Source organism: Ochotona curzoniae, unplaced genomic scaffold (genome assembly GCF_017591425.1).
Source record: "Ochotona curzoniae isolate NIBS_2020 unplaced genomic scaffold, NIBS_Ocur_1.0 scaffold_4937, whole genome shotgun sequence".
Lineage (NCBI taxonomy): Eukaryota > Metazoa > Chordata > Mammalia > Lagomorpha > Ochotonidae > Ochotona > Ochotona curzoniae.
This window is the reverse complement of record NW_024467126.1, coordinates 3,322,371-3,337,699: the sequence shown is the minus strand read 5'-3', so window position 1 is coordinate 3,337,699 and position 15,329 is coordinate 3,322,371. Positions and strand designations below refer to the sequence as shown.

Below are 15,329 nucleotides of genomic sequence, written 5' to 3'. Positions count from 1 at the left end.
CCTCCCGGCTTTCCCAGTCCAGGCCTGCTGGTTTCCTTAAATGGGGAATCTGTGAGCCGGGCAGGCAGGCGGGCAGCTCTGCAACGGACTCCAGTGCCAGCACGGAACCCCGCCAAGTTCCACGGAGGAGAGCAGCTTCTGAGAGCGCTGCAGCAAGGGCTCGGCCAGCAGAAGCCACTGGCCGTGAAGGGCAGGGCGGGCCTCCACCAGGCTCTCTTCAGAGCCCCAGGAGCCTCTGCCGTCCTCCCACGCCAGGGACAGGGTCCTCCCTACCCCGGGTACTCAGGGTCAGAGGGCCCTCCCGCAGGTCCTGCTCTGTCCCCCAGCCCTCTGTGTCACCCACATATCTGTGCCAGGCACCCACGCCGCCGACACTGCACCAAGCACGGTTTGGCCATGGCACTCCACACATGCAAGGCCCGCTACAGAGTGTCAGCAGGTGCAGAGCCTCCCTCCTGCGCCTGGCATTCGACAGGGTCCAGCGGCACCGCCCACCAGACACCTCTCTGGGAAGGTGCGGCAGAGGTGGCTTCAACAGTCCCACCAAGGCACACGCACTCCTTCCCAGGCACAGCGACAAGCGGGATCCTGCAAGTAAGCGCCGAATATGCACAACCAGAGGCCAACCACGCAGGCAGAGCCAGCCAGAGCTGAGCATGGGGAAGCCTGCTCCCCGCTGGGCACCAGCACCTGCCAAGCAGACCACCCAGTGTCCCCCACCTCATGTCAGCTACCTCCCAGCCCTCACAGTGTGAGGCAGGGCCCACCACCAAGTATCCAAAGTCCTTGCTCGATGCCCAGTGCGAGGCCAAGGAGCCGCGTGCCTGGGGGCTGGGGTGGCGGATGGGGGGACAGGTTCAGCAGCAATGGGCATTGGACAGTGCGTACCGCCCAGCAGATCCAGCGCTGGCCCCACGCCAGGTGCCCCACATGGCTGCCCTGCAGGCTGCAGCAGGCAGGCAACTGAGAAGACTACCCACCGGGCAGTACGGTCACAGTGGCCAAGCTGGCATCTGGACAGCCAGGTTCGGGGAAGGGCCAGGAGCTGCCCAGCATGCCAGCAAGGGGAGTGCACAGGTGGGGAGTACCAGGCTGGATCACAAATCCCCCACACACACGCACGCGTGCACACAGTCACAGACATACATGCAACCCATCCACACACATGTTCCTTTGTACACACAACATACACGCACACCCCCACATGTGCATTCACACACAGGATCCCTCCCACACACACGCTCTCCCACTCAGTCACATTATCACGCACACACACTCCACATCCAGTCTCTCGTGACCTTCACAGCGACCACGTGCTTCCCTTCACAGTAGCAGCGTCAGTCCTCGCCCACCCGGGACACAGAGCCATCCCCTGCCCCTCCTGGCCCCTGTCTGCATCCCCCAGGCAGGCCCGCAGCGAGCCCCGCCCAGCCCAGCCTCAGCTCTGGTTGCAGTGGGCCTAAGCCCAGGGGCCAGAGCCAGGAGTGGCATCAGCCCAGAGACAGGGGAGGGCATGGGGGCAGACCTGGTGGAGCAGGGGGCAGCGTAGCACCACGTGCCACCTCTCTGATATCTGCATACAAGTGTCGCAGAGCACATCTGGGTCTGGTGCAGGGTCACCCCGGCTTCTGACTGAGGGGCAGAGGGAGCCTGGCAAGCTGAGCCGAGGACTCACTGGGGACCCCAGCATCCCACACATCAAAGCACAGGTTGGAGTCCTGGCTGCTCGCCTCCTGAGCTGGCGCCCTGCTGATGCGGCTGGGAGGCGACCCAGCGCTGTGTCCCTGCTTCTCACACAGGAGCCGTGGAGGGAGCTCCCACCTCCTGGCTTTGCTGGTTCCAGCCCAGCCGTCATGGCCAGCACACAGAAGCCCCCTCTCCGCAGCATCAAACAAACAAGTGAATCTTGAAAAAAATCAACGCCTGACAGCCGTTTCATGGCCAAACCAGCAATGCAGGACTGGACAGAAGGGATGGGGCAGGGCCAGGGCAATCCACGGAGAGGACAGGGTGGGGCCAGGGCAACCCACGGAGCGGACAGGGCAGCGTCAGGGCGACCCATGGAAGGACATGAGTGCTATATCACCTTAGGGCCGAGACAAGCGGAGGAAGACAGATCTACCTGCTCAGAAAATTCTAGAATGAGTGGGGCCAGCAAAGCCGGGCCACCTCCTCACAGCCACTCACACCCTCGTGACCTGGAACAAGGGCCGAGGTGATTTTGGCCAGACCGAGAAGCAGAGAGGGACAAAGGGGGACAGTCACAGAACAGGGCAGAGACACCCCTTCCCCACACCCCCGGCAAGCTCTGCTTCCAGACAGGAAGTGGCATCTCGTCAGCCCACTGAGCTATACAGAACAGGGCTGTGGGGAGGGCGTGCGGGGTGTCAACCCTACCTCTGTGAGAGCCCACGCCCCCCAGGCCACCCATCCAAGGCACCCCACCGACGGGAAGCACCCTCCCACTGACCCCCAAGGAACCAGCAGGAGAGAAGCCAGGGGCTCACCCGTGAGCAGGGTCCAGGGCAATGGCCCGCGGCTGGTCCAGGTCCTGCCAGAACAGCACCCGGCGCGACGAGCCGTTCAGGTTGGCCACCTCGATGCGATTGGTCTCCGAGTCGGTCCAGTAGAGCTTCTTGCCCACCCAGTCACAGGCCAGGCCGTCGGGCGCCACCAGGCCGGAGATGACCACGTTCTGCACGGCCACCCCCGTCTGGTTCAGGTAGGTCTGCTTAATGGCCTCCTCGCTCACGTCTGTCCAGTACACGGCGCCCTTGGAGAACTGGAAGTCCACGGCCGCCGCGTCCTCCAGGCCGCTCACCACGATGGTGGACTCCAGCTTGACCCCGCCGGCATCCACCAGTCGCACGTCCCGGCGGTTGGCAAACAGCAGGAGCGGCGAGGCTGTGGAGGATGGAGCAGATGGTGAGGGCACACAGCGGGGACACGCATGCAGGCGACCAGACCCTAGGGAGGGGCAGGGATTCAGGGCCGGGGCTCAGCTGCCAGGTCCACCACCTGCTCAGGCCACGGCCCCGCCTTGCCCCTGCGAGAGCCCCTCCACGGGGAAGGAAGAGCCACGGAGGAGCCATCATTGTCAGCGTCCTGGGTCCTCTACTTCTGGAGCAGGGCAGAAAACCAAACATAGGCACAGACAGCATGATGCCAGGGCTTTATGCATCAGAAGACACCGTTCATGGAGGACAAGGGCGACGCATGGCACGGGAGGAGACACGACCATTCGCAAACTGCGTCTCCGATGACGCAGTCACTGTGTAAACAGAGAGGTCACGTAAACCTCCGCAGGAAACAGCCAGCCCCAAGATGAGCAAGGCACTCGGGCAGCCCGTCTCCTGAGCCCAGGAACAATCACGTGCCATCCTTCCGCATCACGGAGATGCAAACCGCAGCTACCGACAGACACCACTCGGCAGCCACGGTCAGGACGACCACAGGCACGGCCACGGTCAGGACGACCACAGGCGCGATTACGGTCAGGATGACCACAGGCACGGTCACAGTCAGGACCACCACTCGGCAGCCACGGTCAGGACGACCACAGGCGTGGCCACGGTCAGGACGACCACAGGCACGGCCACGGTCGGGACAACCACTCGGCGGCCACGGTCAGGACGACCACAGGCGCGGCCATGGTCAGGACGACCACAGGCGTGGCCACGGTCAGGACGACCACAGGCACGGCCACGGTCGGGACAACCACTCGGTAGCCACGGTCGGGACGACCACAGGCACGGCCACGGTCAGGATGGCCACAGGCACGGCCACGATCAGGACGACCACAGGCGCGGCCACGGTCAGGACTTCCGCAGGCGTGGGCATGGTCAGGACTACCGCAAGCGGGGGCACACACAGAGAGAATAGAGCCCCAGGGAGCGTCAGCGCAGCTCCCCAGCCAAACAGAACTGCGGCTCCTCAAACAGTTAACAGTATGGGCTGGCACAGTGGTGTACAGGCTCATCCTCTGCCTGCAATGCCGGCACTCCACGTGGCCACCAGTTCAAGTCCCGGCTGCTCCACTTCCCATCCAGTTTCCTGCTAATGCGCTGGGAAAGCAGCAGAGACGGCCCAAGTCCTTGGGATCCCGCAGCCACGTGGGAGATCCAAAACAATGTCCTGGCTCCTGCCGCTGTGGTCATGCGTGGAGTGCACCAGCAGGTGGAAGACCTCTCCCTCTCCGTAATTCTTTCCAATAAATCAATAAATCTGCTTTGGTTTGTTTGCTTACGTGGGGCAAGAAGGGGAACTCTGCACCAGGTGTGACAGTGACATTTAGGTTATATGTACCTGTCGCTGGGCGCTGTGACCGCTCACAGGAGGACACCTGCACTCCTCAGCCCACACTGCCCAGTCAAGCCCACACAGACGATACAAATGCAGGGTCCAAGGTCCCTGGGTCGCGGCGGCCTGCCTCTGCAGCGGTGGTGGGTGAGCGGGTGAGGCCTTGGAGAGGCTCCTGTGTGCTCAGGGACAAGGCTTCCGTGCTCTGGAACGTTCCCTCGGGTCAGGCTCCGGCCATGCTGTCCTCATTCAGATCTCGGGATCTCTGTTCTGGGGTCACACACACAGCTACATTCCTCCCCCACCAACCACCGCTTCCAGCACCCCAACTTGAAGACACCTCGAAGACTTCTGCCTGGCAAGAAAGAACGGAAATTCTAGGAGAGGTGCCAACCTCTGTGTCCAGGCCTGGGCAGCAGTGTCAGTGGGGCCCCACGGCTTGCCAGGCTACGGGGCACTGCTCCCCACGTGATGAACAGCCAGGCAGGGCAGGGACCAGTGATCCCCCCATGCTGTGAACGAGGCTGACCGGCCTGCACCCCACGGCTGCCACCGGGCCTGTGAAGTCCTCTCCCAGTGGACTCCCCTGTTAAAGGAGCAAGCAGAAGGGGCCACAAAGTCCCCTGGGTGCCAGCAGCTGGGACGGGGCCTCTGGAATTCTGGGAGCTTGAATCTCCCCGCTGTGCAGTTCACACAGGAAGTGGACCCCCCAAATAGGTGGGGGCTCCCCTCTGTGCAAGTAAGTGTCCCCCTGCGATGTAGTGGCCCATTGTACTCCACTGTGCAGGGAGGTGACCCAAGGGGCCAGTGGGCAGCAGGACAGCGGCCAGCAGCCCGGGCCAGCCTCTCCATGAGAGGTGAGAGGTTGGGGAGGTGGGGGGCCGCACCAGGGAGCTCCGTAGACACCCAAACCCCTGGCTGTGCCTGCTCACTCCCCAAACTGGAAAGACGACATTCCCCACCCAACACTTCAAAGGCCAGGTTTTTTTTTTTTTTTTAATTTCCTGTGCTTTACCCAACCCTCCAGTACCAGGGAGAAGCAGCAAGGAGCAGCCCCGGAGAGCTGGGCGGGGCCTGGGCAGGAAGGCCGTTCCCCAGAGCTGCTCCTGTTTCTGGAACCTTCTACAGCACCTGCATGCTTGGCATCTACCATTGGAGGAGGCCACGCCACTCTCCTGGGGCCCTGGCTCTCGCTGAGAAGATCCAGGCAGTGGCCCCAGGCCCATAGTGAGAAGGAGCCATCGGGGTGGGGACCCCTGTTACAAGGTGGGAGGAACAGAGCAAGGAGAAAAACAAGGCAGAAAGTGGAGGGAGAGAAGGGGCCGAGCGGACACCAGGGGAAGCCACGGGCTGAGACCGGGCGCCCTGACTCCAGGCCCCATCCTCCACCCCCGGAGGACTGCAGAGGGAGAGGAGGGCAGGCAGAGAGCCATAACCAACGAGGGACTGAAGTCTTCCAGGCAGAGCCAAGAGGCAGGGGCAGGGCCTGGGGGAGGCCCCTCCCACCACCCCAGTTCTCAGCCTCTATTGGCTCAGGGGTTGTGGCTGCCTATCCCCCAGACCACAGTTGTCAAGAGGGTAACCTGGCACTGTGGTATAGCGCCCTCATCCTCCACCTGCAGTGCCGACATCCCCCACATGGGTACTACTTCAAGTCCCGACTACTCCACCGCCCATCCAGCTCCCAGCCTGTGGCCTGGAAAAGCAACGGAGCATGGCCAAGTCCTTAGGACCCTGCATCCACGTGGGAGATCTAGAGGAGGCTCCTGGCTCCTGGCTTCAGATGATCCCAGCTCCAGTCATTGCAGCCATTGGGGGGTGGATCAGCAGACGGAGGGATGCCTCAAAAGTTTGATGGGGCCAGGTAGGTGGCCAGCACTGGAAAGGACAGCCAGGTCTCATGGCAGGGCAGCTACAGACACACATGAACCAACCTCTGGAGACACAGGTGCAGGACACAATCGGGATGCTGGAACATGTCCTTGCTACTCCTGGACATTCAAAGGAGCGGGAGCTGCTGGAGGCGGGGCGAGGCCCCAGCACAGCCCGCCCACCTGCCCTTGGATGTGAGGATAGGCAGATGGCTCCTATGCCAGCTGCCTCCATGGACAGGCCCCGTCTGGCAGAAACGCCAGCAAATGGCTGCAGAAACCACACCACGAAGTGCCCGCAGACCCGGGGTGCCCCCAGACCACACTGGGAGACACAGGGGGTCTGAACACAAGCAAGAACAGCAACCCACCCCCAGCCCAGGCTGGCTTCTGGCATTGGAGCTCCAGATCACGCTTCCACCACCAGCGCCGCGGGACAGCTCAGCCCTCCGACCCGGACTGGGGGACTCGCCCAGCCCCTGTGACCTCACATCCCCTGGCAGCTCCCAGGCCGCTTCCTGCCGAGGGTCCTACCAGTCCCGGCAAAAGAAAAAAAAAGCTCCTCTGTCTGATGGTTCACTCCCCAGATGGCTGCAATGGCTGCAGCTGAGGCGATCCAAAGCCAGGAGCTTCTTCCGGGTCTCCCATGCTGGCCCCAGGCCTTGGGCCAGCCTCTGCTGCTTTCCCAGGCTACAAGCAAGGAGCTGGATGGGAAGTGGAGCTGTCGGGACACAAACCAGCCCCTGAAGACTGTTTAGGATGGTTCCATGGAGTGTAGGGTGGATCTAGTCCCGAGTAGGTGCTCTGACACCCACAGGTGCCCACAAAGTCAGGGCAGCACGCGCAGAGGCCACAGGGGACACAGGATGACCCTCAGCGGCAGGGTCCCTCACCTCAGACTCTGGCTCACACAGCCATGGGATGATCCTGCAGGCACACAGCAGCCCACACACCCAGACCCCAAGAATGGATTCCAGGAAGGTGCTGAGAAGAACGGGCAGAGACAAGACCCCTCACAGGCAGGGTGCTTCCATGTCAGAAGCCAGGAATGTTCCAGAACCAGGCAGAGGTGGTGGCCCCCCACACTGCAGGCATGCACCGAAGCTCTGAAGGGTTTTGGATCACAGGTTCAACACCCACAATGCAAATGCTCCGAGCAGGAGTTCAGGCTTTGGAAATGTCCCTCCAGGGGCTCTGGACTTCAGGTCATCCTGGATTCTGTGTTTCTGCTCCAAGACTGCTCCACCACCACCAGCTCGCCACCAAATCCCAAAGACTTAGAATCCCCTCAGGGCACATACATGCCTCATAAAAGCAAACAATTGCTGTCGCTGGACAGGCTGGGGCTCGCGAGGGCTGTGCAGACCCTGATACAGGGCATGGCACAGGCACCCAGGACTCAGTGCAGGCACCCAGGGCATGGCAGAGGCTCCCAGGGCATGGCACAAGTACCCAGGACTCAGTGCAGGCACTCAGGGCATGGCGCAGGCACCCGGGGCATGGCGCAGGCACCCAGGACATGGCAGAGGCACCCAGGGCATGGCACAGGTGCCCAGGACACGGTGCAGGCGTCGAGGACATGGCGGAAGCACCCAGGACACGGCGCAGGCACCCAGGGCACACACAGGCACCCAGGACATGGCGCAGGTATCCAGGACATGGCAGAGGCACCCAGGGCATGGCACAGGTACTCAGGACTCAGTGCAGGCACCCAGGGCATGGCACAGGCACCCAGGACATGGCAGAGGCACCCAGGGCATGGCACAGGTACCCAGGACTCAGTGCAGGCACCCAGGGCATGGCGCAGGCACCCAGGACATGGCAGAGGCACCCAGGACATGGCACAGGTCCCAGGCTCCCCAACCCCCAGTACTCCAGCCAGTGTCCTCCCCACCCCCCCCCAGCTGAAGGTCCTGTCGGAGTTCCCAGGGCCTGCCTCAGTGAAATCCGGGATCTGGAAACCCCAGAGCCAACAATGCCATTTTCACCCATGTAAGCCCATCCGCTATTTATATATGGAATTCCTAACAGATGTCCCGGCCGCCATTCCTACAGCCTGTGTTTTACACTGTTTACATGGTAACACCAAACAAGGCCCGCACCGAGGTAACCCGATCCTTTGCCACTATACCAAAATAAGCAACACCCTCGGCGCATGCCTGATTTATATTCACCGAGCGTTGCGCGGGGCTTCCAGTGGCTCACTGCAGCAGGCGGGAGCTGGCACATACCAGGTCACAGCCAAGCAAGGATGAGCCTACACCTGGCACAGGCCCAGGGGGAGAGGCCCAGACAGGAGATGGGAGGGGTCCATGCCGGAGGAGCCCACGTCTCAGGTGGGCAGGACATGCCGTGGGGGGAGGGGGCATGTCCACACATACACACACGTCCATTTATACCCCCCCCACACACGTACACACACCACACAACTCATACCCCATCATACCCACCGTCAAGCCACCCCACACACAAACCCACATGCTAACCATCAACTCACACGCAGGCCCGCGGCCACTGACACACGTCTTCCACCTGAGCTGTACGCACAGGCCGATCTGTACTGATGTGTGCACACAGGTGCCCTCACGCACTCTGCTGGCACGCACACACACACACACACACACACACGCACACTCTCTCTCTGAGCAAGGAGAAACACGGTAGGAACCACACTGACAGGAGAGACAAGCAGCCTGGGGTGGGCGGGCCAGGCGGCTTCCTGGAGGAGGAAGGGCCGGCCAGGGGTGAACCAGGCAGGCTTCCTGGAGGAGGAAGGGCTGGCCAGGGGTGAACCAGGCAGGCTTCCTGGGAAAGGAAGAGCTGGCTGCAGGCCAACTCGCTCACTTCCTGGAGGAATGGGGACTGGGCAGGCCCAGGCCCAACACCCAGTGAAGTCAGCTGCCAGGAGCTGTCAGCTGCCACACCTGTGCCCAGCGTGCGTGCGAGCAGGCCAGCGTGCATGTCCACTGCTGGGCTTCTCCACAGCCCAGGGCAGGACCCTCCCAGCCCATCCCCTTCAGCACAACACCCTCCACCGTCACCCTGCCCCCCATAAGCTCACATCTGCACCCAAAGCCCCAGAGAGCCCGTGCTGCGCTCTTGGGGGTACCTGACTCGAGGTCTTCCCAAGGTGGCTCCATGTCGTAGGGTGACCCGCGGGGACGGGGTGCTGCTTCTGCACTGTCACGTCAGGGGCAGGAACCTGGCATTTACCATACACTGTGTCAACCGGGAGATATGCCCAGGCATCCGTCACACATGGCATCGTGCCAACGGAGGGCACACATTTAAAAATCACCTAGCCAGGGGCAGGGGCTGAACCTGCAGGTGAAGATGCCCACGTCGGTGCCCAGTCCTGGAACAGCAGCTTCCTGCTGACACAGACCCTCGGGGGCAGGTGCCAGCCACCCACGTGGGAGACCCATACCAAGTGCCTGGCTAGGGCCTGGCCCCATCCCAGCTCCTGTGAGCAGCTGGGGAGGGAACACCAAGATGTCTCCCTCTTTGCCATTCAAATAAATCAGTTTATTTTGATACAATTTTTTTTTTTAATTTAGAAACTAAATTATACCTGTCACCTGGACGGTAAGCACAGACAGCGCACAGGCGATCAGAAGTACACATCAATTACATGCACTCAGCGAAAAAAAAAAAAGCCACAAGTTCCTAGCAGGACTCACAACTCCAACCAGTGCCCCAGGGAGGGGGTGGTGCTGCGGTGCAGTGGGTTAAACCACCAATTAGGACACCCACATGCCACACGGGCGTGCCCGGTTCAAGTTCCAACTGCTCTGCTTCCCACCCAGCTGCCTGCTCAAGTGTGTGGAGAGGGGTCACAGCAGGAAATGCTTCAAGCCCTTGGGTCCTTGCCAGCCCTGTGAAAGACCCGGATGGAGGCCCCAGGTCCTAAGGTTGGCCTGGGCATCCTTGGGGGGCGGGGAGTGAGCCAGGAGATGAAGGCACATGCTATCTCTTTCAGACAGATGGGAATAAAGGAAATGGTGCTTGGGCACCTCGTACGCTTGCCCTCGGGGCATTGCTAAGAACCTTCCATACACCAAGAGGCCGAGCCCATGCCGCTGTCCGCGCCTTCACTCACCTGCTTCGGCCGACACCTTCTGTCTCCCACCTGCTCCAGCAGCCCGCCCTCGGCCTGCACCGGGCACGGTCCGGTCCGCAGCACCTCTCCGTGGCAAGCGGTCATCCCCCCCCCCCCGACTTTGCAATCTGCCAGGCTCCAGCATTTCCACACGAGGGAAGGAGAGAGGCCGGGCAGAGAGCTGGGAAGTGCAGGGAACAGGCGGTGAACCAGCCGCCACTGCCTTCATCCCACCAGCCCCACATCCAACCTCTCTCACACCTTTCTTTCAACCTTGAGTTTTTCTACACCGGTCACACACGTTTCCAAACTTCCCACACAAACTATGTTAAAAAATAAATAATAATAGCGTAAGTTTAAGGTGTGCACCAATCTACAAAATTCCCAGAAATGTGATAACAAACACAAAACTTCAAAGACGCCTGGCTAAGGGTGGGGCCGAGGCGGAAGTTTCCTGTCCAAGCTGGAAGGTTCTAGGAGCACAGGTCTTTGGAAAGCATGGATCTGATTAAATCGACGCAAACTAGGGGTGGAGAAGGGAGACCCCGTGCTGGCAGCCCAAGTGCAGGGGGACCTTGGGTCAAGGTCCAGTGAAGTTAGCGACAGCTCTCGTGTCCAGGCTGCAGTGTCCCCGGGCGGCTGGGACCGCTCACAGACCCTAAGGTCATTTTCAGCAAAAGCAGAACCGGGTCTTCCCCTGGAGCCTTCCTGACCGAGCTGGAAGCGCCCTTCAAATCCAGGCTGCTCTGCAAGGCAGGTGCTGGTCCAGCCCACCTACAGCCCCCTCACACCCAGCTCTCTGCCTCAGGCCACCAAGGCCACCATGACAGGGTGCCCTACTTCCACTCGGGCTCTGAGCCCAGCGCCGCCTGGCCTGGCTCTCAGACACAGCTCTAACACAGACCAAATGAAGAATGTTCAGGACAACCACGCCAGGCCCTCAGGGTGCCGGGCACCTTAGGTAGTGAGCGCGGAAGAGCACGCAGGATCTCCCCGTAACAGCTCACCAACTGCCCAGGATACTCTGCTCAAGTGCCCATCTCGGCCCTCGCCCAGCATCCCTAGCGAAGTACTCAGCCAGCGGTCTATGGGAAGCAGCACCCTGCCCACCATCCCCCAACCTCCACTGCTGCCTCAGCAACACCTGGCCTCGTGAACCTGTGTCCTGCACCCTGTCCAGGGAGGCCTGACTGCCACTGCCCAACAGGACACACTCGCCAGCCCCAGCACCACCCCTCCCACACCCATGACAGCAAACCCGCATCCAGGGGTCATGAAGAAACCCTCACTACACCTTGCTACAGCAGCAGAACCCACACGGGGCGGGCCGGCAAGTGCTGCACCTGCGATGGCCAGAAGGGGTCCAGGGCATGGGGGGTGGGGCTCAAGAGCAGGTAAAAGCCAGCTGGAAGGCAGCCCCCAGGAACAGGCTTCCCTCCCGGGCACTGCCAGGACCCCTTCTGGCCATCGCTGGGCCCTCACGTACCCACACATGCACACACAGCCACAGTAGAAGTTATAACCAACTGTGACTCCAGCCAGGAGACCCAAGCAGGGATCACAATTCAGGGGTCAAAGGTCAGGGGTCAGGGAGGCAGGAAGTGGACAAGGAGGCCACTTGGGGGTAGGGCAGGAAACAAACAAACAAAAAAAAAAAAACTTGCACAAATGAAAACCAAATCGCCTGCTTCCTTCGTGCCCGGGGAAGACTGGGCAAGGTACTCTGTGCTCTTTACAGAAAGACAGCCTGGTGGGGAGGTGCCAGCACAGATCGTCAGTACAGAGGACGCAGCACGCGGGGCTGGGAGGAGGCGGCTGCCTTTGGCCAGACACTCTGGGCCTGGTCCCACGTAAGAGCTGACCCCAGGCTCTGCCCAGCCAGTCCGGAAAGCTGGGACACAAGCAAGGGCCTCAAACCGGAAACAGACCACAGAGAGCCTGCCAAATGTGTTCCTTGGGGTCAGCCAGAGCCGGGCCCTCCCCACCCACCCAGAGGCTCCTGACTTCTGGTCCCTCCCAGAAGCAACTGAGTGGCCCCAGTTCCCACACCCACACAGGGTCACCCTCTCAGCCCAGAGCTAACCATCAGATGATCAGCAAAGTCCCCGACCCTACAGGTCCCAGCACCATTAATGCGAGGGACGCTGGTCCCTAGTCCTTGCCCGACACCTGCCAGACAACAGACCTGGGCGGGATGGCACAGGCCCCAGTCCCAGGCAAAGCCTGCCCCCTCAGCCCCACCAGCAAGGCAGCTTGGAGAACAGAGGCTACAGCCTGGAGCAGAACTGCCATCTTAAAGGCTCTGACAAGGCTGGCAGGGAGGGACCTAGCTTGCTCCCAAACCCTCGGGGTTTCCCAAAGGTATCAGATCCAAGACCACACTTCAGCCTTGACCAGCCAATGAAGTAAAAAAAAAAAAAAAAAACCTAACCCACGGACAGGCCTTGGGCCTGGAGGTCAAGGTGTCCACAGCCCACGTGCAGAGCTAGGGCCAACACCTGCTTCCAGCGCCAGATCCCAGCCTCCTTCTGACTCAGTGGGGACGACTTGGCAGTCCCTGGCACCCACGCTGGGAGCCTGCAGCCCCTCACGCCCAGTATCTGGGGAGCAGCCCCATCTCTCTGGCAGAAACAAATTAAACCAATTCCACCGGCAACACCACCACCCCATGTGGGAACTGGGGTCCCGGCTGCTCCGCTTCCCATCCAGCTCCCTGCCTGTGGCCTGGGAAAGCCATCGCAGACAGCCCAAGGCCTTGGGACCCTGCACCCACGGGGAGATACCCAGAGCAGCTTAGGTCAGCCACTGCAGCCATCTGGGGAGTGGACCAGTGGGTACAACACCTTTCTCTCTGTCTCTTCCTCTCCGTAACTCTTTCAAATAAAGAAAAAAAATCTTCTTAAAATAAAAAATTGCTTTGTACCCAAGACAAGTGTTGTAAATTCCATTTTCCACAAACTTTTGGAAGGACCCTCCACATAGGAGCCAAGGGTCTGTGTGCCATTACTCCCAGCAACCAATGCCACTCATGCAGGGCAGGGCCAGTGTGACCCCAGCTGACCAGGGTGCCCGAGGCGGGACTCACCTCCCAGCCCAGACCCCTGCTGCCCACTGGGCCGCCATCACCCCTAGCGCTATCAGCACCCAGAGAATCTTCCAGCATGGGGCAACACCAAGCCAGCCCCAGAGCGTGCAGGTGGCTGGAACCATGCACAGCAGGCGGCTTGAAAGCAAGCTCCTGGAGACCACAATGCCACTCCCTCCAGGGACACCTGCCCCAAGGGCAGTGGCCACTCGCGAGCTTACAGAGCTGGGGAAGAGCCGCGTGCAAGGCCTGGGGGCTTAGGGCTCTGAGAAGGCCTGCAGGAGGACACCAGGTCTGTCTCCTATTCTCAGGATTTCCCAAGCGTGATGGGGGAGCTGGCCGCATGTCAGTGCACACACCCCGCAAGTCCTCGCCGGGCGGCTGGAGGTGACAGCGGGACGAGCCGAGGAGGCCTGCCTCCCAGCTGCACATGCGCGTCGCCCCTAATTAGAAGGTTTGGGGCAGAGCAGAGGAAAATATGTATTTCTGAGTCCCGGTTTGACTTGCCAGAAACCAGCCCATTACTAACATCCTTATTTTCGACAAAATATAGCATTCTGATTACATACCATCCTGGGACCACGGCTCCAGGCCTGCCCGGCCCCCGGAAGTGGCCCCAGACCATGGCAGAGAGCGAGAGATGTGGGCCCCAGGGAGAGCGGTTGCTGGGGCCACCAACGGGACAGTCACCTAAAGCAAGGTTCTGATGGGAAGCAGGAGGCGTCCCAGGCCGCCCCAAGGGCAGTTCTGCTGTTACAGCGCCTCCCCCAGCCTCAGTTACCCCACTTGCTGACAAGGAGGACCAAGATCATCAAACACAGTGGGGCCCCTTTGGCCAATTTCCTGAGCCAATTTCTGTCCCTGCGAGAACTCCAGGGAGTGAGTGGCTCAGCCCACCCCAGCCTCAGGGCGAGGGGGGGTCCTCCTCTAGGCTGTGGAGCCACCTGGCAGGGCAGCCCGAGGGCTGTGGGTGTCAGGACCTGCTTGGCAGGCGGACGAGCAATTCTGATTGAGTGGGTCTGGATTTCTATATCCTGGGAGGCAGGGCCAGGCTGAGGTCAGGGGCCTGGAACACCATCAGGGTCCCTCACATGGCCGCAGCAGGCGACCCTGGCAGAGCTACTGCAGCCCTGAGGGAGGCAACGTCCTTGCTGCCACCACCCCCGGGGCACGGATGTCTCCCTGGACCAGGACCAGCACCTGAAACCGGCTGGACAGAAAGGTGAAGAGATGGACAGGGTCGCACCCGTGTCCAGACAACAGCACCAGGTGCTACCCACAGACTCAGCCAAGATGGGAGAAGTCACAGTGGGCCACAAGGACCCGGGACAGAGGCACACGCGGGGCGTCCCTAAGCGGTGACCCTGAAAATCACCACCAGGGTAATAAAGACTGCTGCCTGCTCCCCACCCCAAAAAGCACCCACAGTCAGCCAAGCCAGCATCACCTCCGCCAGGACTGGGAACAAGGCACTCATTGTTTTGCCCGCGGAAACCAGAGCCCTGCTCTCGGGATGCGTGCTGGTGTGGGCCAGAGAGAACACGGGCAGAGGGAGACACACGCTAGGGGAGACACACCTCCATGCCACCCCCCACACCCCGCAAACCCCTGCCAGCCTTAGGGGAAGGAACAAAGATTAAAAACATGGCCCAGCATAGCCATAGCTAAAATCCTCGCCTTGAATGTGCCAGGATCCCATATGGGCCTAGTTCTAATCCCGGCGGCCCCACTTCCCATCCAGCTCCCTGCCTGTGGCCTGGGAAAGCAGTCGAGGACGGCCCAAAGCTTTGGGACCCTGCACCCGTGTGGGAGACCTGGAAGAAGCTCCTGGCTTCGCATCGGCTCACCGTTGCAGCAGCAAAGGAACCTGGGGGAGCGCGAGGCCAGGGGCCCTGATAAGGTCAGAGCAAGGTGGGGGGGGCCACATCCCCACCTGGCAGGGAGGGTCTCCGGCAAGACTCCCCCACCTCCGAGG

At 61.1% G+C, this 15,329-nt stretch overlaps 1 protein-coding gene across 1 annotated transcript in view; it reads right to left on the bottom strand.

Annotated features, from left to right (window-relative positions):
- LRP5 (LDL receptor related protein 5) overlaps window positions 1-15,329 on the bottom strand; it is an 84,899-nt gene that overhangs the window by 53,609 nt on the left and 15,961 nt on the right. The window contains exon 3 of the mRNA XM_040970962.1: window positions 2,508-2,904. Coding sequence (XP_040826896.1) covers window positions 2,508-2,904 — 397 coding nt within the window. The remainder of the gene's footprint in view (window positions 1-2,507; window positions 2,905-15,329) is intronic.